The sequence below is a fragment of the Ammospiza caudacuta genome, chromosome 16 (genome assembly GCF_027887145.1).
Source record: "Ammospiza caudacuta isolate bAmmCau1 chromosome 16, bAmmCau1.pri, whole genome shotgun sequence".
Lineage (NCBI taxonomy): Eukaryota > Metazoa > Chordata > Aves > Passeriformes > Passerellidae > Ammospiza > Ammospiza caudacuta.
Window position 1 is genome coordinate 4,656,082 of NC_080608.1, and position 23,414 is coordinate 4,679,495.

Here is a 23,414-nt window from a genome sequence, read left to right on the forward strand (position 1 = left end):
TCCCTGTGTAAAAAGTCGAGAAAGGCATGAATAACAGAAAAGGTGTTTCAGAAATGTGCTGCAGGGTGAGGTTCCTGTCCCCCTGTCCCTCTTGGTTGTAGAACAGCACAAGGTTCTTTATGTTGGTGGCATCTGGAAACTTCTGTGTCCTGTTTCTTCAGGCTCTGGAGCCTGGGAGCTGCTGGGATTCCATGTCCAGCACTGTCCCTGGCCAGGCCACTGCTGAAGGGAACTTTTGTCCTCTACTCAAATTTCTGCTGGTCCTGAACCGGTGCTTTGGCAGTGAAACATCCACACCTTCCACAGAGAGGGAGTTTGTGCCATTGTCTCTTTAGCTGGAATTGCTTATCTGCAGAAAAGCCTGGGAGGCTTCACCATTAATTCTCTGCCTTCTGGGGAGGAATGTGCTGGAGGAGTGAGAACATTAATTATTCTTAGGATCATTATTAGAGCTTGTCAAACTCAGTTTTTTGGTGAAAGTGTCTTTGCAGAGTGCACTGCATGACTGCTCCTGTTCTTCCTAACACCTTCACAGTCTGCAGCCCATGCTGTGCCCATCCCTGGTGGGATGCCTGTTTGATACTCTGGATGGGCTCTAAATGGAATGTTTTTCAGTCATTTCTGTGAGGCATCACTGAGCTCTTTACAATTCTGCATATTTGCAGTTCATTTTATTCTAGCATGCACTCTTATTTTTTCAGGTACCCCTTAAGGATTCTGTATCAAATATAATGAAAGAAACTGGCATTAGTCTCTGACCTGCATAAGAAAAATTGTAAAATTTGAATGTACTTGTACATCTTGCATGAGCCAAGGCAAAGGATAGCTGAGTTATTTTTTTTACTTTTATAAAGGGCTCTGGAGTACTTAAATGGGGAAAAAATGACAAGTGTGTGAGTACTTGTCAAGCTACAAACATTGCATTTCCCTAGGTTTTCCTGGATTTTTCTTTTTTTTTGCAGTAGGACAGTGAAAATGTAAGGTCAAGACCTTAAGTATCATTTAACATTTATCATTAAGTTCAGAATCAAATATTTGCTTTCATGAAATACAGAAACTTTTTCATGCTGAGCTGAAGCTTAGGAAAGGTAAAGTTTTGTCCTTCAGGCTGCTGAAGGACTTAGCAAGCAAAATCTTGCTAAGCTGAATTAATTTTTTTTCTTTGCAAATCTGTCCAGTATCTCTTGCAAGAATGACAATTTCTTATCTCCTCCCCCTCTGAGAACCCAGGTCATTCTCTGCAGTTCAATGTCCAAGCTGCAGACCCTCACTTCATGTCTCACGCATCTATTGGGTGTTTCAGGGTGAGCTTTTCACCAGAAGAAAGCAAAACCTTTCACAAAGTGAGCCAGTGCTGGCCTGTCTGTGGTACCAGGTATGGTTAGGAATGGGTCATCTAAAGCCACTTGTTCTGGGTAATGACAAAATGATAAAAGTTTGATAAAAGTAATGATAAAGGTTACATTCTCTGAGCCCCAGGGCACCTTATTCAAGGGCCAAAATCTGGAGCTGTGGGTCTAAGCTGCACTCAGGCATCCCCTGTCAGCAGAGGCCAGGCTGGAAAAAGGTTGCAAATATGTTTTAAAGGCATTTTCCTGCTATACCATAGGTCATTGGTCCAGTAGTACATTGCCAAAGTTGGTTAATTCTGATTGCATCAGAGGGAGGTTGAAGTGTTTGCATAATAGACAGTGATGGAATAAACCTAATCATAGTCAAAATGACTTTATAAACTTCCTGTGCACTAATGACTGGCTCATGTCTTGAATTGTGAGGGGTTTTGCCTTACAACAACATGTAGCAAGCTAATATGTTTATTTTTCCCTGCCTGTAAATTTCTTGTGAACATGATGAGTAACACAAAGTTTAGATGTGTGCCATGTGTGATAGATTCATGTCCCATCCATCCCAAGTGCTGAGCTGGCTCTGATGCAATGGAGGCAGGCTCTGCTGGGAGCAGCACACACAGACCTGGAGCTGAGGGAAATGGTGGAGGGGCAGGAGGGGTCTGTGCCAGGTTATTTCAGCGTTTCCTCCCAGTATGGAATGGCACCACAGCTCAGCACGGTGCTGGGGGGAAGGTGGGCATGGCAGCTGCTCTGGTGGCTGTCAAACACAATGGGTTTGGTGGAAGGAGAGGATCCAGCTATAGGTATGTTGCTGTAACAATTTCTAAATAGAGATGACTTCTTTTTTCTTGGGGTTTAGCCTCCAATTTCAGGTAAAGCCCATCATTCTCTGTCAATCTGGCTGGATGCCCTGTTAAGTGTACTCTGCAGTGGCCCTGCTCCCTGCTGCTAACAGGCAGATAGCTGCATATTTTCCAGAGCTGAAAAGAGGATGGTTGGTGCAAGGCATTGCCTGATGTGCCAACTCTGTGAAGGCACCTGGTGGATTTTCTCATCAGAACCTGTGATTTGATAATCAGCTGAATGGCAGAGCTGTTTTTCTAGAAGGTGACCCCATGCATCCTGCTCTGTTCCAAGCCCTGGTGTGGCCAGGGGCTGTGTCACAGCCTGTCCTGGTGTGTGACACTCAGCTGTACCCACACAGTGCTGGGGAGGATGTGGCACTCAATCTGCCACCACCCTGCTGCTGTGCCAGGGCCTGCCTTCCCCTCTGCTTTTTGCAGTGTCATTTTCATAAGGTCACCAGATTTCACACCGACCCAATAGCACTGCAGAATCTCTGACTGATTCTCTTTTTGTAATCTGTATTTTGTGGGTTTGTTATTTTGTCTGATGCTTGTCACTGAGAGGACACCAGTACACGGCAGCTCGTGACAGCACCGTGAGGAGCCAAGGCATCCTGGTGGGGAGGGTGGGCAGGGAGCAGTGCTCTCATCTGTCACTCAGGAGAGGCCTTGGACTTGAGGAGTGCATTCCAGCTGCTTTTAAAACTGCCATGGCACTTGTTTTAAAAGATTCTCAGCAGAATGAGGTGTCAGCTCTGCTGGTGCGAGTGCAGGAGACAGCAATTTCTGCTTCCAGCAGCTTCTGCTCCCACCAATTTCTGCTCCCCCCAATTTCTGCTTCCAGCAGCTTCTGCTCCCACCAATTTCTGCTCCCAGCAATGGGGTTGGAGAAAGATCTCACCCAGCTCTGTGAGAACCCACTGCAAACAAGCGATGTTTGCCCTGGCTGGGTGTCTGACCCCTTTATGAATCATCTAGGGAAAGGGGTCAGGATTGTGTTAATTGCATGTTGCAGGGGTGAAAAAAGGTCCTTGCCTTTGCCTTAGAAGGTCTGTAACACAATGACTTTCACTGCTGGCAGGGGTGCTGCAGGAATTGAATTATGGCTGGAAATTAGATATGCATAGCCTGGCCAAACGATCATTAGGGGAGATATGGTAATCAGCTGCCAGTGTTCAAGGGCTGTAAACACCAGGAAGAGAAAGATGGTTTATTTGGGTGGTCTACAAAGTTGTAAGTAGGAGAAAAGGTATAAAACCAAGCAAATTAAAATGGAAGTATCAAGGAAAAAACTCTCAATGTCGAGTACTCTCAGCCTAACAGACCTAACACTCAAGTCATGTAACACAGGATTGAACATAACAAAAGAGTGTATTTCAAGCTGAAAGTGAACTTGAGTGCTTTAATATTCCTTTCACCTCTTATTTCCCTAGTCCTGTGTTTCATTAGCATTTTTCATACTTTTTTCTCAACATGTGGTTTTTATTCAGCTCCTGAATATGATAGTGCTTGAAGTGATGTGTTATTGTGGAGGTAGCACAAACACCACTCCAATTATGATTTTGCCTTTGTTGCCATGGAGAAGTTTAAATCTATTTTAGGCCAAGGACTGATTATACCTGGAACTAAGGGTAGGAGGTAAGTGTAGCTTGGAAAGGTGAAAACCCATCACTGCTGACAGCCACAGTCAGCCCAGCACAGTGTGAGTTTCACAGCTCCCAAACTGCTGACATCTCTGCGCAGTTCCCTGCAGCTCTCACCTTGAGTTTTTGATTTTGGTGCCTCTTTTCTGGTTCTGTAAGCTCCTTAAGCTCATTTGGACATGTATTTTTGTTTATTCCCTTCTACTTTAAATGTTCTCAAAGATTATCTAATTTCAGTGTTCCCCATGGCCTTCACCACCCAGTCTCTTGCCATCCTTGTGTTTCCTTTGTTTTGTGTGTCAAATGAGGCATGTCCCCATTAAGACAGAGGTCAGGAAAATCTGGAGACTGTAGCTAATGAATTAATGTTCTCATTTGCATAATTGATGGTTATATATCTCCTCAGTGACATGGTTTGCTGTGATACTTAAAGCTATTTTAGGTTTTGACTCCTCTGCCCTGCTGTTCTCTGCTGTCTACAACAAAGGTGTATTACTAGACAGTGAAAAAAATCTGACCCCAAAGCCCAAATTTTACAGGTTCCAGCTGAATGCTTTAATCCTTTAATGCATTTCTGTTCACTGGCATATTTATAGTGGCTCAGCTCTAAATCTCTCATGGGTGTTAGAGCAAGGGGAGTCAGTGCTTGAAACATCTGTGTGTGCTTGGGGCTGGAGTACAGGGGAAAGAAAATATATGAGGGAGAAGAGAAATAGCTGGAAAACGAGAGTGGAAATCAGTTCTTTCCTATATTCCCTGAGGTGTTATGTTTAATACACATCCCTTTCCCTTCCGTTCTTTGTGTCTTGGAGCCTGAGCTGCCATGTGCACTGTATGCAGTGCCCTGTGCACGGCTCCACTGGCTCACCTTGCTGGAGCTGCTCTGGCTAAAGAGGCCAGCTCCCTCTCACAGGAAATTTTAATTTCTCTCCCATAGAACCCTCTCTAGTGGCCTCCCTTCCCTGTTAGGGCAGCTCCAAGGGAACAGAAGGTGCTGGACCCAGAGCTTTGGAAGCTGAGGTCTCCTCACATCCCAGCATTTTCCTCTTTTTTTGGCCAAATTTGACCAGATGCCATGTCCAGCTCTGAGGCTAACCTCAGTGAGAGCAATGTGCTGGACTGTGCAAGGCATGTAAGGTGGGCTGTGAAGAGAGGAGTGTGATGGAGAAGAGAGAGTGGAGGGATGCTGTACAGACTGAGCACAGTGAGGGAATGCCTGACCAGGTGCCAACCACAGCCCCCAGCAGCAGTGCATCCTGAGGAATCACTTTGTGTCATGGGAAGCTTTTGATTCCTTCTGCTGCTTACCTTTCAGAAAGTTTATTATTAAATTCCTGGAAATCCTTGCTTACACTTTAAGTGTTTACTCTTTAATCATAATTCCTCCGTTTTTTTCAACAAGAATTTGCACAAAGCTATACAATATCCAAACTATACAATATCCAATGGCAGTGGCACAAAGTGCTGTGGCTGGAACTCAGCTAAAATTCCCTGACTGCATTGAGGGCTTGGAAAGATGTCAGGAGCGGCACACGGTTTGTCAGCACCTGGGGAAAGGCCCTGGGGCTCTCCCTGCCGCCCCTTTCGGGTGTCCCTCGTTGGGCTCGCTCTGCTTGATTCGGTTTCACCGGGACGCGGGGCAGCGGGATCAGGCCCGGGAGCAGGGAGCGAGGCCGAGAGCGGGATCAGGGAGCAGGGGACGGGAGCGGGATCAGGCCCGGGAGCAGGGAGCGAGGCCGACAGCGGGGGATCCAGGAGCACGGAGCAGGAGCAGGGATCAGGCCCGGGAGCGGGATCAGGCCCGGGAGCAGGGAGCGAGGCCGACAGCGGGGGATCCAGGAGCACGGAGCAGGAGCAGGGATCAGGCCCGGGAGTGGGATCAGGCCCGGGAGTGGGATCAGGCCCGGGAGTGGGATCAGGCCCGGGAGTGGGAGCGGGGCCGGCGCTGTCCCCGCTCGGCTCGCGGTGCCACGGCGCCCTCTGCTGCCCGTCAGCGCCGCTGCACCGCGCTCCGAGCCCGTATTCCAGGCTCTGGTCCCACATTCCGGTTCTCACTCTGAATTCCCAGCCAGTATCCCGCATTCCCGACTGCCAGTATCCCGCATTCCCGGCTCTCTTTCTGATTTCCCGGCTCTCGTCCCACATTCCCGCCTCTCACCCTGCATTCCCAGCCAGTATCCCGCATTTCGGCTCTCACCCTGAATTCCCGGCCAGTATCCCGCATTCCTGACTCTCATCCCGCATTCCCGGTTCTCGTCCTATTCCCGGCCAATATCCCGCATTCTCGGCCCGTATCCCACATTCCCGACTCTCATCCCGTTTTCCCTCCTATCACTCCGCATTCACGGCCCGCATTCCCCGCTCTCACCCCTCACTCCCAGTCTGTATCCCGCATTCCCCGCTCCCATCCCGCTTTCCCTGCCCGTATCCCGCATTCCCCGCTCCCATCCCGCTTTCCCACACCCCGCATTCCCGGCCTGCCCCCGCCGCGCTCGGGGCGGTGTTTGCCAGAGGAACCCCATCAATCCCGACTGGAGGCGGGCACCTCCATCCGCGGGCGGCTCCAGAAGGAAGAGCCCTGTGGGAGCACCTGATGCCCTGTTTCAGGGAACGGGGAATTCACTGGGGATTTAACGGGACCCTTTAACGGGAGCGGGGGGCTGGCGGGGAGCGGAGCGAGCGCTGCTCGGCGCTGCGGCCGCCGCCCTTCATCCCCGGCCAAGCCACTGTCTCCAGCTGTCTCCGACGATTGCCGGGGCTCCTAAAGGCCCGGCTGAGCAGAGTTCGTGCAGCTTTTCTCTCACCACGGGTCTCTCCCCCGCGGTTGTCTCCATCTCAGAAGCCCAAGGCGTCTGAATGCCTTTCCGTCAGCAGCGGCAGTGAGTGCGTGCTCTCTCTCGCACGAGTATCTGCTGCCGGGGGATTTCCTGTCATCCTGCCTGTCCACGTTCAGTCTCTCCATCATATCTCTGTGTCTTCTCAAACAGCAAATGAGTGCTTTGTCTGTTCGAACTTTATCTGCTTTACAAAACTGCAGTGTTGGGTGATGGCTGTGAGTTACTTTGTTTCTCAAAGTTCAGGCAAAGATTATTTTAATTCTGGGTTAAAAAGTGAAAAAATCAGAATGCAGTAATGCTCATCCATATATTCCTGCCGACTGGGACCTCTCGCTCCCTTTCCAACTAAAATACCAGCACTGGGTATGCTGAAAGGCATGAGCACCATGTGGGATGGCTGCTTCCATGCCCGGGACTCACAGATTTTTGTTGGCCTGCTAGTCAAGGCATAATCTGGACAAAGCACACCCTGTGGAGAGTAGGTGATGAATGCCTGTGAAATCCTGGCTCTGGGAAGAGCCAGTCCTGCCAGATGTGATAATGTTGTCCTCTGACAAATGGCCATAGCTTGGCCTTCTGCAGATAACCATGGGGTTTGTGTGCTAGCTTCAGCTATTGATCCTGCTGGGGAAGGTCTCCCTATCCTGCAGCCATCCCTCCCACCTCCACAGTGCTCAGCTCTCACAGCCCGTGGCTCCTCTTCTCCCTTTCACTGGCACTTCTGCACAGACCAACAATTACCCATGTGCATTTCCATTTATCTCACACCTTCCAGCTGAAGTCCAAGTGCTTCTCCCTGGGAATCAGGCACTGCAGAGAGCAATGAGATAAGCAGGGAGCACCGAGGGATCACCCAGTCGGCCTTGCTGTAGCACAGCTGCTCCTTGTAACGCAGCAGACACTTAGCAGAATTCCTGAGTATCCAAACACAAAGTTCAGTGCAGCTGTTTCCAAACTCACTTGGGTTGCTGCAGTGCCCTGGGGTGCAGTGGGGACAGGCCCACCCTTCCCAGGGCCACAGACATCCTCTGCCTCTCCTCCTGCACCACACAGCCCCCTGCCCCTGCCAGGGCCCTGCTGTAACAGCTCTGACCCACAGTGTCTGCTGGACCTGCATTTCTGTTCACTGTCAAGCCTTTATGTTTTTTCTTTAAAACGCTTTGAACTGTACCATCAGCTTCAGGTTCTTGAGTTGTCCCCAGGGCTCTGTCACCATCTTGCACAGGGGCAGCAGCCACAGCCCAGGGCTTCCCTGCAGGTCAGGAATGAGTGATTGAGCCAGCTGAGCTTTCCTAGGAGCTGTGGCAGATCTCTCTTATTTATATAAAGCAGGTCAGGAATGAGTGATTGAGCCAGCAGAGCTTTCCTGGGAGCCTTTCTGTGGCAGAACTATCTTGCTTATTTATGTAAAGCCACACTGTAAAGGTGTTCATTCGCTGCTCTCTGTTACCTTATGACCCATGTAACCTTACATGAACTTTTGAAGATCTGTGTGTTAGTGATTCATCCCAAAAACCTGTGGGGAGAGCAGAGCAGCTCTGCAGAGGCACGTGAGCACCAGTGTGCTCTTCTCCACCAGCACATTCCCAGAAATGCCTGCAGTGCTGACTGGCTGCCTGACATTGCTCAAGTACAATTGGTTGTGTCAGGTCTACCATAAAACACTATAAAAATGAAACTTCTTCCAGCAACAGCTGAATTCCAGTAATCTCCAAGGCATGTGATTTGCTTGTGGAGTCGAGGCCCCATTTCCTTGCTGCAATAGCCTTACACATCAGTTCTGCAGGGCTGGGCACTAAGGATGGGCAGCATGTCATCTGAGAGCTGGTCACATCTCAAAGGTGATTCACCCTCAGAGATGAGAGTGTCTCTTCCTCTCCACTGCCTGTGCAGAAAGTGTGGGTAAATAGCTCAGAGACAGTGACCTCGCCAGTTTACAAATCCCCTGAAAGGAATCTGGCCTGTGAATTTTTAACCTCCTGTGAGAGGATGCTGAGCTTATGGGCCTTTGGAATGAGCAGAAACCCAAACTTTGACACTGTGCTATGGTGTGCACCACGTGTGCAGCAATCCCAAACCCAGGCTGCTGTCCAAGCAGTGTCTCAGGATGCCCAAAGCTGGTGTGTTCTGTCATTACCCACACAGAACAGCAGCTCCAGGCTGAAGGGAGGAATCTGGGAAAGGGCATCAGTGCATGTGGGCAATTCACAGAGCCCACAGGCTGATTCCAGAACAACCACTACTGCTATCACATTATTTCTGTGTTCCTATGTGCATCTGAGTGCACATGAGATACTGTGCCTTGTAATCACACCCACAGCAGTGGGAAAACCCCATCAGATCTAACTCCCACCCTGCTTTGAAACTCTTTGCTCAAGAGCAGGTAATCAACCCTTGCCCCTCCCTGCTTGTAGGAGAGCATTAAACCCTCAGGTTGTTTTAGGGAATTTCACCATGCAGCATTAGGGTTTGAGAGCTGAAGCTGCCCTGAAAATAAAAATATGATAGCGTGATGCAAATGGAATGATATCACTGCACTTCTTAATGGCTGAGGGAGCGAACAGAAGATGAAGGTGAAGATTGTTTGATGTGCAGACTAGGAGGTTGCTGCAGGCTTCATGCATCTGAAAAATCAGTGCTAAAAACAAAGCAATGAATGCACACTACTTTACCATCTTGTCTGCTCACATGGCTGCCTGCTCCCTGCCCCATCACCCGACAATTCCTATTGTTTTATCCTCAACCTTCAATCTACACCTTAATGTTTCCCTAAAGGAGTAGCAATTTGTCATTTTTCCTTGTGTTCAGGTGGGATTGTCTGATATTGAACAAAGCACTCTGGTCATTTACAAGCCAAAACCTCCTGAATTCCTTCTCTGGCTTTGAGAACCTCAGTCTGTCCTTATTCCTTAGCACATAGTCCAAGACACTTCTGCTGTGAGGAGGTGCTGGTTTCAGAGGTCTCTGCTGTCTCACCCCAAACTGCAATCTCTCCTGACCCCTGTGAGGTAATTTGAGTTTAAACTACCCATAGGAGAAGAAATTATTTCAGTGATCCACCCTGCAGCATGAGCACCAAGCAGTGTGACAGAGGGCAGCCAGCTGTGCCTGAGAGCTCAGAATGGGATTTTTTTGTAGTTTTGTCCCCAAAGCCAGTGTAGCTATGCTCTTGCTTTTCTGCCCTGGAAAAAGCAACTGGAGTGGCTGCTGTCCTGATTAGCTGGCCTTGAAGCATTGCACATGTGTCAGTGCTGCCTGCCCAGGATCAGCTGAGGGTCAGTCTGTGCCTCCCTGCTGGAGAAAAGGCTGAGAACACCCTGGCTGCAAACTCCAGAGCAGCCCAGGGCTGTGCTGGGCAAGGTGTACCACGGGGACACAGGATGTCACAGGGGCTGCTCCTTGTTCATCTTCTAATTATTTTCTTTTTCTCTTACTTTTTAGTGTGGAAACAATAAATGATGGGCAGTTTCACAGTGTGGAACTCGTGATGCTGAACCAAACTCTGAACCTGGTGGTGGACAAGGGGGCTCCCAAGAGCCTGGGAAAGCTCCAGAAGCAATCTTCTGTCAGCCTCAACACACCTCTCTACATTGGAGGTACTGTGATTGCTCTAGAATTGAAGTTTTAACCTGTTTTCTCAGAAGCAAATTATCTTCCCTCCTGTGGGGAGGGCTCTCACACAGCCACCACAGGAACAGCCTGCTTGGCATTTCAGCACTCCCAGAACTGGCTGGCACCAAGCTGTGGTGGCTGAAGTGGAAGTATCAGTGGGAGCATCACAAATTGTCATGGCAAAAAAGCAAATCAATAGTCAGCAGGTTTAAATATACCATAACTGAGCATTATTTCTGCTGGAAGTTTTATAGAGGTCTAAAAATGGTGGGGAAAAAGGTGTGTGATTCAAAAACATATTAACACACAAGCTAAGAACACCTTGGTTAATAGTCTTCTCACTGGAAACTGAAGGCATAGTTTTAGACAGATATTAGAATTGCCCAAACCTCAGTTAAAAATTTTTTTCCCATTAAGTACTGAGTCTGGAGGGAAGAGGCCAAATGGGATGGGGAACAATGCCCAGAATAATGACTATACCACTGATTAGGTGTCTGGTTACAAGAGACAGAACAAAGGCTGGTCTCTGCCCAATGGATTGTTTTTGCCAGAACCCCCCTGGTCCTATTCTGGACTGAATGTTGAAATCTCTCTCTCAGTGACACGGAGTTCTTGAATTTTTAGTCAGCCTATTTCAAATACAAAAGTCAGCAGAATGGTAATAGGAAGTCTTTGAGCCTTTTCTAATGAGATAATTGAAGCCAATAGTAGAAACTCTTACCGAATTCAGTTGGTGCTGGTCAAGGCTTTTCTAAATAATTTTCTTTAATAACACTTTTCTAAAAGAGCCCTGAATATTGCCCTTGTAAAACAGAAAACTGGCTGATCTTGCTTTGTACAGAGCTGAACTTTTATAATTGGCTCCTATTAAGAATGTCACAGGCTATTAAAGAGCATTGTGCATCAAAGATAATCTGCTGGTGCAGAGGCCATCTCAATTTCTCCCTTTAGCACAGCACAAAAGATACCAATCCTGCAGCAGTTTATACACAGGGAACTTGGGAACTAATCCCATGGAAAAGTTTTGTTAATGGATGAGCATTATGGATCAATACTAATTCTCCAAAGGTACCTAAAAAATTCTCGGGAAAAACCTGAGATGTGGAATGAAGGATTGTTGGATACCAGGATCCATGGCCTCAGTAAAGACTTTTGCCTATTAAAAATCTTCTTGCTTCTTTCTAAACCCTCCCTGTTCTTCATGTGCCACCTCTTTGTGTGCATGGAGGCAGCTGCCCTTCCTCTGCAGGTGGTGTAGCTCAAGTAGTTGCCTAAATTACCCCAGAATAATTGGTCCTGACCTACAGTAAGCTTAACACAAACCTGAACCTTCAGATGCCCACATTTTTGTCCATCTCACACCCACATCACCTGTTCTAGAAACTTTCCTCCTAACACACAGTGAAACAGGTGCTGGATTTGTTTTAGGACATTACCCATAGACTGAGTTCAGAGGCCTCACATGGCTGAAAATGGAAGGTCCTGCCTGTGCTAATGCAGCTGTACATCCAAGCTGGCATCAGTGGGGAGGGCACAAAACAACATCCCAAAGAACCTGCTAGCCATCCAACTGTGTGAACTCTTCCAAGCACTTGAACAAGATGGGAGGGACTGGCCACAAAGCCTTGGCCTGGCCTTTGAGTGTTCTTGCCTGTCTTTAGAGCTTTTCTGCACTAATTTCCATGGGATGCACTCTTAGCACTCCCTCTATTAACACTGTGACCCAGTAAAGCCAAACTGTCTTGTTGCATCCCAGAGGTGGATGCTACCTGCTGACAAATGAAGGCATTCTCAAACCTTTCAGAAGAATAATTGCTATTAAACTGTAGAGAAGGAACATTACCTAAGGATAGGAACACACATAGCCACCAGGCAAAAAGAAAATAGTTTTTCCTTTTTCTTTTTTTTTTTTTTTGGTCATGTACTTCTTACAGAAGATTGGGCAAGTGAGTTTTTTTTTCCTTTCCATTTCCAGAATGAGGACAGTGAGATTGTGCTACTTTACAAAGTTCCTATGCAAATTAGTTATTCAAAGATTTTAAGGGGCTGTGACAAAAGAAGCTTTAGCAATTATAACTTATATAATTTATAATTATATAAATTATACCAATTATAATTTATAATTGTGAGTGTAATTTAACCTTCCCCCTTTCCTTTTTTCTGAAGGGATCCCAACCTCTACTGGATTATCCTCCCTGCGCCAGGGTGCAGACAAAACTCCGAATGGTTTTCATGGCTGCATTCACGACGTCAGGATCAACAATGAACTGCAGGATTTCAAGGATTTACCCCAGCAGTCCCTGGGAGTCCTTCCTGGCTGCAAATCCTGTAACATCTGCAAGCACGGCATCTGCCGGTCCCTGGAGAAAACGAGTGTGATTTGTGAATGCCACCCGGGCTGGACGGGCCCTCTGTGTGACCAGGAGATTGGAGATCCGTGTCTTAACCACAAGTAAGCTCAAACCAACACTGACTGGAGAGCAAAAGCTTTACAGCTCGTGCATATTTCACATTTCATCTTGCAAAACCACATCTGACTGGTTTTGGAGGTGCTGGAGGTTATTGACAGTTGTGAGTCTGTGTCTGGGGCAGCTCTCAATTTCCACTTCTTGTTCAGACGTTGCTGACTCACCAAAGGAGCTCTGGTCCTGCAGGAGCTCAGGTGTTAATGCTGCAGGTCATACCTTCAGCTGTGACTCTACACATTAAAATACAGAACCTCCTGTTAATGGGCATGGCTTAACCCCAGGAGGTGAGAGCCTGCACGGATCCAGAGCAGCCTGTGAGGGAGAAGTACACATTTCAGGGGTTTTCTCCCTGCAGCACTGAGCCCAGTCTTCAAACTTACTCCCTGAAGACCATTATGCACTCCAGTGTGAGCAGTTTTAAATTTCCCAAATAGCTGACTTAAATATTACACTTTGAAATAGCCCTTTAAAGTGCAAGTTTAAAGGATAGCGTGGTGTTGCATGTGACGGGAGCATGAGTGTAAAGTATTTACAGTTCAAAGGCTCAATAACCACATCTCCATCAGAAACACAGGATGAATAGCTTTCTTATGGCAAATACACAGGAAACAGTCTCGTGCAGAGCAGCAGGCTGCATATTTCAGTGTTGTTTCATAAGCAGATGGAAGTACTTTTGTTTTAGAAGTTCCTTCAGTTGCTGTCTTGGAAGGCGCTTTTCACGAGCTCGTACTTTTGACAGGTAAATTGATGCAGTGAATAATCATTCTCAGAGATTTAACCTGGCAAAGGTACCATTTTCAACTTGCTTCTGGTTCTAATTCTGCAAAGTACTGAAGTCTGGAGGTGTTGAAAAGCACCTGACAGTTTACAAACCAAAGGTATGAAGACCCAAATGTTTCCTTGAATTTCCAGTGTCAACACAAAGCTGTTGTGGTTGGGCAGAGAAAAATAAGGGAGTTCCAGATGTTTACATGATGAGGGATTGTTTCTCTCATAGTCCAGGGAGGATGAGGCAATCATGAGCATAGTTCCTCGCTAAGGGAAGTAGCTGTGTGTATTTTTATGTTCACACACTGTCCCACCTTTCCTAAATCAGTTCAGCCTTTTGGAGCTGGCTCCCTAAAGCCCTGCCAGGTGTTTCCAGGGGAGTGTGGAGCCCTGCTGGCAGGTCTGCTCCAACACTCACAGGTTAATCTCACTGAGGAAATGCACCTGTAACCATCAGGTAACCTCTGGTTCGTGGGGCAGAAAATACTGCTCTATACAGACTGTGACCCCCTTCATTACAGTATATTACAGTTGCACGTCTGGAGCTCACTGAAACTGCTCTTGTAATCTTTCTTTTTTAGTTCAAAGCTTAAAAATTAAATGTACAAAAATTCAAGATAAACAAGTACTAATTTTGAAGTACTAGAAAGAAAATAGAAATAAGAGAGAAACGGGCTTATGTCAAGTTAGGTTATGCCAAAGTTTTTCCTTGGCTGGAGAGAGTTGCTTTCCTTGCTGTTCTGAGCCCACACCAAGTCTGCCCCTGTGCCAGAAGTGGGTTTAGTGTCAGAGAACTCGCTCAGGATCACCACCCCACCCTGTGGTGTTCCTTGGAAATGCCAAAGCTCGCTGCAAACCCCAGGAGCCAGGGAACCCTCAAGTACAGCTGCCTGCTGATAAGTCTGTGCATAGCTTTGCCACCAGCACCTTCATTTATCACACTGGTTTTCATCACCTGATATTATTTGTACAGCAGCTCTGCTCAGGAAGCCTGGGCATGCAGTTTGATTGTTGGCACTTAGTTGCACGTGCTGCTGCTGTAAATGTGAGCTGTCTCCTGTGGGTGCCAAGCCTTGGTCTGTGCTCACCAAGAGCCGAATGTTTTCTACTTAGGTTCACAAATTCTAAATGTATTCTCTGAACGTTATCCAGTATTCACTGAAAACCCAACAGGTTTTCTCCAGAGTGTTTGACACTGAGCTGCTGTTTTTGGATTAGTATCCTGGAATTAAATGGGCAGAAATGCCAAAACCAAACATTTCTGGGAAAAGGAACTTTCACATCCAGCAAAGACCAGCTCTAAATGCTGCTGTTTCTCCAGGTGCCTGCATGGCAAGTGCACGGCTGCCGGTGCTGCTTACACCTGTAAGTGCATGGAGGGCTACACGGGCCCCTACTGTGACAAGAAGAGCAATTCCTCAAGCCCCTGCAGGACTTTGAAATGCAGCCACGGGCAGTGCAAGGTCTCGGAGCACGGGGAGCCCTACTGCGAATGTGACCCTGGCTACAGCGGAGAGCTCTGTGACAGAGGTAGGCTTGTGCTGCTGCAGTCCTGCTTTACACCTCATTTACACCTGCCTTACTCCTCTCTTCCCAGTCCCTCCCCTGACTTAGGGAGGAATGGCAAATAGAAGATAAAGCTAAGGCAGCCTTTACAGTGCAGTACAAGAACAGAATCACATAACAGTAGGTAGCTGCTATCACATAGAGAAATGGGGACATGGAGTGAAGAGTTTTATTCTTTATCTCCTGAATCATCAAGGTTTGCAGCTCCCAGGATTTGGGTGGGATGTTTAAAGAGCTTGTTGTGATGTTTCCCCTCAGCAAGCAGGGATCAGTTATTTGCACTGCTTTTATTTACAAGGAGGAACCACTCACCTGAAGTGGCATCAAAGATTCTCCTCCTTCAGCTTGGGCAGGTTTCCAGGGGAATCCCACAGATCATGATGGGCTTTCCTATGAGGGCAGAGGCCCAACTCTTCTGCCTGACCTGAAAAGACTCCCTGGAAACTCACTGAGTTTTAACTGCATCCTTTCTGCCTTTTTTTGTTCTTGTCCAGAAGGAAGGAGCTGGACTATATTATTTTTATTTCCATTGTCCCTTTCCTGTGCATGAACCACAGACTTTCCAAATTTTACACGTGCCCATCACCAAAATGTATCTGGCTGCTGCACAGGGACTGCAGAACAGCACAGACACACTCAGGTATCCCAGACCACTGGTGTCACACAGAGCAGGCTGACCTGTGCTCCAGAGAAGCAGACATGGTAAAACTAATTCTTATTTTGCAGGAGTGTTGCAGGACTCAACACTCAGCACTCATTAAAACACTTCCAGGCTGCTGATCAAAGCCAGCAGGCCTGCTTGGCCCTGGCCTTGCACAGGATATTACACATTTGTGTAGACATGCTCTGTTTTGGTGGCAGGTACAAAGCAGTAAAAGATTAAGGTTCTTCTCATGCCATCTGTTTGTGTTGAATCACATCATGAACCCAGGGCCACTCACCAATGTGTGGGGAATATCTGCTGTGAAAAACACGTTCACTGTCCTGTGAACATTTTAAAAGTTTAATAAAGGACAAAAGGAGACAAGGACCACAGAGCTAAGGTTGTTACAACCAGGTGCATCTTGGCACTCAGCTAAGAGCACCTCGGGGATACCCCTTAAACACCTTTTCCCTTACATCAGCCTGTTGCATATTCATAGACCCTTATGCATAGCAGACTTTTCCCCAAACTAGTTTACATGTTCCAAGAATTGTTTAGCATAGCTCCTCCTTGGATCCTCCTTTTTAGAACATGCAGATTCCCTGGTTGTGGTTTTAGTCCATTCTTATCACCTTTTTGGGCCCTGGCCCACGCTGTCTTCAGACAGTGGGTGCTGATGCTTGGCAGATCTGTACAGGTGTCCTCATCCTGTGTTCATTGGGTGTTATCACATCCAAGCAGGCATTTTAACACAAGCACGCTTATATCAGCTATTTCACTAAGCTTAATTAACAACAGAAATAAAAACTATATCTTTACAACAAAGTTACTTTAACACTACACATATAAAATCCATTTCAATATTTGCAAAAAGCCAATATTATAATATGTATCTATAACATTTGGCAAAATAGTTACTGTCATAGCTGGGTGTCCCCAGCTGGGTAATAATTAGCATTGACTCCATGATTCTCAGAAGACTGATGTATCTTTTTATTATAGTATATTTATTGAGAAACCTGTCTCCCTTACAGACAGTCAGGACACAGGTGGACCCAATTGGTCCTTTAATTATAACACCATCACCATTGGCCAATTAAGAAACCACATTTTGGTAAACAAATCTCCATAACCCATTCCACATGTTCGCAACATCAGGTGCAGCAAGTGAGGATAAGAATTGTTTCTCATTCTTCTGTGATCTTCTCACAGCCTTCCCCAGACAATACCAGGGGAAAGCTGTGCGTTGCTCTCTGTGACCAGAGAACTGCTGCCACAAGTCAGCACCTTTCTGACTCCTTCCCACGCCCGTTGTCCCAGCAGAGAGCCTGTGCCAAGGAAACATCATCCGGGAAGTGGTGCACAAGCGGTCCTTACAGACAGTCACGACACAAGTGGACCCAATTGGTCATTTAATTAAAACACCATCACCATTGGCCAATTAAGAAAGATTTGTTTACCAAATCACCCTTTGGTAAACAAATCTCCATAACCCATTCTACATGTTCATAACAACAGGTGCAGCAAGTGAAGATACGAATTATCATTGTTCTCTCTGATGTTCTCACAGCCTTCTCCAGGACTATACCTAGGGAAAGCTGTGTGTTGCTCCCTGTGACCAGACAAGTTACCACATTACCACAACCAGAAAAGTCACCACATTTCTGACTCCTTCCCACCCCTGTTGTCCCAGCAAAGAATCTGTGCCAAGGAGACATCATTCAGGAAGTGGCGCACAAGTGGTCCTTACAGACAGTCACGACACAATTGGTCATTTAATTAAAACACCATCACCATTAGTCAATTAAGAAACCACCCTTGGTAAACAAATCTCCATAACCCATTCTACATGTTCATAACAACAGGTGCAGCAAGTGAGGATAGAATTATCATTCTTATCATTCTTCTCTCTGATCTTCTCACAGCCTTTCCCAGGACAATACCTGGGGAAAGCTGTGCGTTGCCCTCTGTGGCCAGATGAGTTACCACATTACCACAACCAGAAAAGTCACCACCTTTCTGACTCCTTCCCCCCCACCCCCGCCCCGTTGTCCCAGCAGAGAGCCTGTGCCAAGGAGACATCATTCGGGAAGTGGTGCACAAGCAGTCCTTACAGACAGTCACGACACAAGTAGACCCAATTGGTCATTTAATTAAAACACCATCACCATTGGCCAATTAAGAAAGTTTTGTTTACCAAATCACCCTTTGGTAAAAAAATCTCCATAACACATTCCACATGTTCACAACAGGTGCAGCAAGTTAGGATAAGAATTGTCTATCATTCTTTTCTCTGATCTTCTCACAGCCTTCCCCAGGACAATACCTTGGGAAAGCTGAGCTGCTGCCACAAGTCAGCACCTTTCTGACTCCTTCCCCTCCCTGTTGTCCCAGCAGAGAGCCTGTGCCAAGGAGACATCATCCGGGAGGTGGTGCGCAAGCAGCAGGGCTACACCTCGTGCGCCACGGCCTCCAAGGTGCCGCGGCTGGAGTGCCGCGGGGGCTGCGGCGGCGGGCACTGCTGCGTGCCCCTGCGCAGCAAGAGGAGGAAATACTTCTTCCAGTGCCTGGATGGCTCCACCTTCACGGAGGAACTGGAGAGACACGTGGAGTGCGGCTGCTCAAAGTGCTCGTAAGCCACCCTGGGGTCTCTCGCCACTTTAATCGACTCAGAAGCGTTAATGGGAATGGGACCTGTTTACTTGCAGAGTGAAGAAGAAGAAGAAAAGAATTATTAAGTATATTGTAAAATAAGCAAAAAATAGAACTTATTTTTATTATGGAAAGTGACTATTTTCATCTTTTATTATATAAAGTATCGCACCACTTTGGGTATATGTATCATATAGTGAGCTATTTTTACCATGAAACTTTTTTAACGGTTGTAAGAAAAAAAATTTCAAAAGCTAAAAGGTTAAAAAAAAAATTATATATATAAAGAAAACATAGCCTAACAGGAGAAATGTGGGGTGACTTTATGTGTATGCACAATGAACAGACATAAAGGTGTTCCAAGGACCCACTGCCAGACTGATTTGGGCTGAAGAAAGCTCCGAGGCCCTGGCTGGGAGTTCCAGGTGAGCAGATCCCCGTGGCTGACTGCATCCAGGCACCCGAAGAGCCTCCTCAGCCCCTTCTCTTCCCAACACTGCCAACATTGCTCCTGTACAGTCGCCCCGCTTGCTGTCCACGAACTGGTTCCCTGGAGCACACAGGCACTGCCATAGCTTGAGGCTAATTACATTATTTGACTATTGTAATACTATAATAATACATTTTTTGCTGTGTATGTTGTATTTATCTGTGTTCATGTTATATTCTGCGGCAACTGTATCTATAGAGCACAGGCAGCTTTATCCAAAAGAAGGGTGCAAAGGGAAAGGAAGTGGAGAAATTTATGTTGCTTTGGGTAATTTGGGGGCAAAAATGTGAAATAAGTGCTAAGTGATGCCTAATAAATGACATAGTACTTTTGTGTAAACTCCTCAGCTATGTTATTTCCCAAGTTTGTGCCTTCTTGCTCCCAGTCTTGAGCCCTTTTTTGTATATGAAATGTAATGAATGCACTGCTACATAGTTTATCACACCTTGACACTTTAACTTGCAAAGGTTGTAAAGAGCATGAAAATACCGCAGGTGCCAGAAGGCACCTGCAACGTATCAGCTGTTACTGCCACTGTCACTCGAGCCAGGGTGTGAGCTGGCCGTGGCTGCTGCTCAGCCTCTCGCTGGCTCTGAGCAGCTGCCTGCCTCCCCACGGCTCTCCAGGCGAGCAGAAGTTGCACTAAATCCATGTGAAGGTGTTCAGCTGGCACCTGCCCTGCAGGGAGAGGTGTCACAGCTCTGCCTGTGCAGCCTGAGCTGCTCACCAAAGCTCCTCCACCTGCCCTCGTGCCTCCCACTCACCTGAGCTGGGTTCAGAGCAACTGCTGAGCAGGAATTGGAAATCAATGCAGGGATGAATTCTCACTGTGGATGTGAGGGGAAAATGAACTCTGGGAGTGAGCTTGATTTTTGAAGGGTTTTTGTCAGGGCTGCCTTTCAGGGTCAGGACATACATGCAAAGAGCACCATGGATACCTTGAATTTTCTCTTGCTGTAAGTTTCAAACCTCCCCATCAACAACTGTTCTATTCACTGTATCATTTCTTTCTTTCTCTAATGGAGTAAGTATTATGATCCTTTCTTCAAGTTCTCCAAGAAAGGTAGTCAAAGATGCTTCCTAGCAGCCATAAAGTCCTTCTGGAAAGTTACTGATCCCACAAAAAGGCTTTCAGATCAGGAGATTCAGCAAAGGATGAGTAGGAAAGCTGAATCAAGAAAATGGGACAGCTTTGATCTGGGTTTTGTAAGGATGCACAGAATGCAACCCTGCCATGACAAGTAGAAATGTTTGTTTCACTAAAGCAGAGAGACCATCTAGCTGTAATACAGCCAGAAAGCTGTAACATGCTTGTTGTCCTTCTGCTATGTCAGTCTCTCCTTAACTCAGCAGTTCATTCATACCTCTCTGTTATGACCAGAACAATGTGAGCAGGAGGGACATAACCAATTTAACAGGCATCTCAAAGAAATCATCACAATAAATATCAGTACATGGAACTGGCAGTCAGTGACACATAAAACAATCACTACTTAATGTGCCAGACTCTGATTGATACAGCTCAAAAGCCAGGGAAAAACTAACCTTCGTTGCAAGTACTGTGGACTGCTTTTTATTTTTAATATAACATCAGCAGCTCATAGCAGCTGGGGTTTGTGATGTACGACAAAAATCACCTAAACCATAACCCACATGTTTTAAAAATTCATGTGAGTGTCTGCAAACACTTGTACAAATACGTGGCGGGCACAATACTACCATTAATGATTCATTCCTGCTTAAAACCATTTGAATTTCTGCAGAAGCAGCTGCTGGGGTGTCAGGCAGAAGAAGCCCAGCCTAGCAGTGGCTCAGATTTGTAGCCACTCTGGACTGTAGGAACACAGCCCCTCTTGAACCTGTCCAAAGCTGCTGTGCTCACTCTGTCACCTGAGCAGCAGCACGGTGACAAACAGGGTGACATTCACAGGTGGCCTCACACCTGCTCTGAAAGCAAAGGCAAAAGCCATCAACATCTTGTTAACACATCACTCTGGGATTTACTCAAGCCAAGCCTTGCAGCAAAGGGACCAGCCACAACTCAGCAAGGCCAGCCCTGTTCCTGGCCTTTTTCTGTCCTGGCACTTCAGTGTTAAGTGTCAGGATAAAGAACTAAGAAAATAACTATTTTGTAACCAAATGATGCAAATTTTGTATGCTTTTAGGCAGCACTTGCCACTGGAGAGTGATGCTTTATGTCTATGATTCTCTGACTTGCTATAGAATTATTTTAAAATAAAAAAGCATTCAGATGTGCCAAAAATGTGTGGTTAACTGAAGTGTAATTAGCTCTGAAAGTTCCTTTGTAACCTGCCTAATGTTACAATCGATTTCAAGAACTGTGGGTACAATGCAGTAGTTTTTACCTCCAGAAAATTTTAATATAAAGTGAAGAAAGATGCTTACCCTTTAAAAATGGCAATGCAGACTCGTGTGAACTGATGTATTTTATTATTAGATTCTCATTGTGATGTAAGTTTAAATAAATTGTTGGGTTATGGAAGATTGTAACACCTTGTGATGCAGATTATTTCTCTGTGTATTTGAGGTATTGAGTCCAACCTTCAGTGTCCACAGGAAATGATGGGGGAACTACAGACATTCCTCTTGGACAAAGTCAAAGAACAGCTGTAGTTAAAGGTGGTATTTACACTAGTTACCAATTTTTATGGCATCACAGCCTAGTATTTTAGGAGTCTTAATGCACAGGCAAAGTAAGCCACATAGTTTTTGATCCTGGGCATTTTCTTTAATTAAAATCTTTATTTGCTACATTTTTTAAACTGTTTGATAAAGACCTGCAGCAAAGCCACACTCATTAATTACTGTTAGAATAAATGAAGAAATGCTGGGAATGGAGCTGGAGGAGGCAGGGCTGAGGAAATGGAAGTCACAGCCAACTGTGGATGGAAGGGATCTTGTGATGTCCTGACACACCTGCACTCCATATCTGCTGCCACACTGCTGTAGATGATTATTTAATATTAGTGACCCCAGCAGCAACAGATTTCTGCTTTTCACTGCATTCCAGCCTTAGCATAGAATAAAATAAAGCTCCCAGCTAGTCCTCTGCCTTCCCTCACCCATGCCCCTGTGCAACACTCACATATTGCTAATTACACTTCAAACTATGATTCCTAAGAGTTGCCTTTGCAGTTCCATGCAAAACTGGTGGCAGCAGTTAGCCAATAAAAACACTCAACCTTAATGAGCATCATTAAATCTGAACTATGAAGGTTAATTACATAATTGTAGCAGATGGCAGCATTTTCACCTAAAGCAAACCCAGCTGAGCCCACTAAAAAAGCTAGCGGGGAAGTGTTCAAAAATGGCTGGGTAGTGGATGCTCTGCTCAACAGTTTGTTTGCATTGCTCATGGTTATGCAGCTTGGGGTTGCTGAGCTCAAGGAACTGCAGCCTGAGGATGCAAAGCTCCTGTTTGTGCTTCTGCTTGCACTGCCCAGGTACTGTTTACCAGCTGTGGTACGAGGCAAACAGTGATGGAAATTGTCTGTCCCATCTTCCTTTATTTTTGTGCCCTCCAGTCGGCAGGGAATGGCTGGATGGAGCTGCTGCCTGCACGGTGGTTGGCTGCGGGCTTTGGGTTGTTCGCTGGGGTCCTGTCACTTCTGGTCTCTGTCACTTCAGGTCTCTGTGACCTCTTTTAGGAGTCAGCTCCCAGTTTCTGCTCCTGCTCACCGCAGGCAGCCCTGAGGTTCAGCAGGCTGGACAGGCGGAGTTGGCTCAGCTCTGCCCGGGTACTCCTGATGCCTTGGTTTAAGATGTCACACAGGGTGCCAGTCCGGTATCATTCTGTGTGCGTGCTGAGGATGTTTCCTGATGTTTCCAGATGTTTTACAGATGTTTTCCAGAGCGGGCCCCGCAGCTTTGGAGGACAGCGGAGGTGAGCGGGGTCCGCCAGCAGGTGGCGCCACAGGGCGGCCCGTGCCGCTCCGGGGGGACGGGAACGGGGATGGAACGGAACGGGACGGGACGGGATGGGATGGGACGGAATATTTCAGTGGAAAGGGACCCATAAGAGCCATCTGAGCAACTCAGGCTGACAGTCAACGCCCTTTGTTGAAGGCACTGTCCAAATGCCTCAAGCACTGCCTCTCCAGGAAGCCTGTTCAAGGCTTTCCACAAAAAACGCCCCCTGATGTTCTGTATAAACCTCCACGGTGCAGCACTGAATCTTTCCCATGCCTGCTGTCTGGATCCTGGGGAGAAAAGCTCCCTCTCCATGTCTCCTCCTCACAGTTAGTGCAGAGTGCAGTGAGGTCACCCTTCAGTCTCCCTCCCTCCAAACTGAACAAGCCTAGAATTCTCAGCTGCTCATCACAGGAGTAACATGTATATGTGATACACAGATTTTCTAGAAAGATTTAAATAATAACTTCTCAGGTTTTATTGATCCTGAGCCATCAACCTCTTTGAGTTGTTCAGCTGTGATGACAGGCATCCCTGCTGTCCCTTCGCCATGGCATGGATCATTGTGGCTATATCCCAGGAAACTGCATGAACTGGCAGCAGGAGAGCAT

The 23,414-nt window shown here is 46.7% G+C and overlaps 1 protein-coding gene across 1 annotated transcript in view; it reads left to right on the forward strand.

Annotated features, from left to right (window-relative positions):
* Nucleotides 1-21,360, forward strand: part of SLIT3 (slit guidance ligand 3) — a 487,105-nt gene extending 465,745 nt beyond the window's left edge. Inside the window, exons 33-36 of the mRNA XM_058815569.1 lie at nt 10,116-10,270; nt 12,453-12,738; nt 14,844-15,052; nt 18,129-21,360. Of these exons, the coding sequence (XP_058671552.1) occupies nt 10,116-10,270; nt 12,453-12,738; nt 14,844-15,052; nt 18,129-18,367 (889 nt within the window). The 3' untranslated portion in view covers nt 18,368-21,360. The remainder of the gene's footprint in view (nt 1-10,115; nt 10,271-12,452; nt 12,739-14,843; nt 15,053-18,128) is intronic.
* The last annotated feature ends 2,054 nt before the right edge of the window (nt 21,361-23,414 follow it).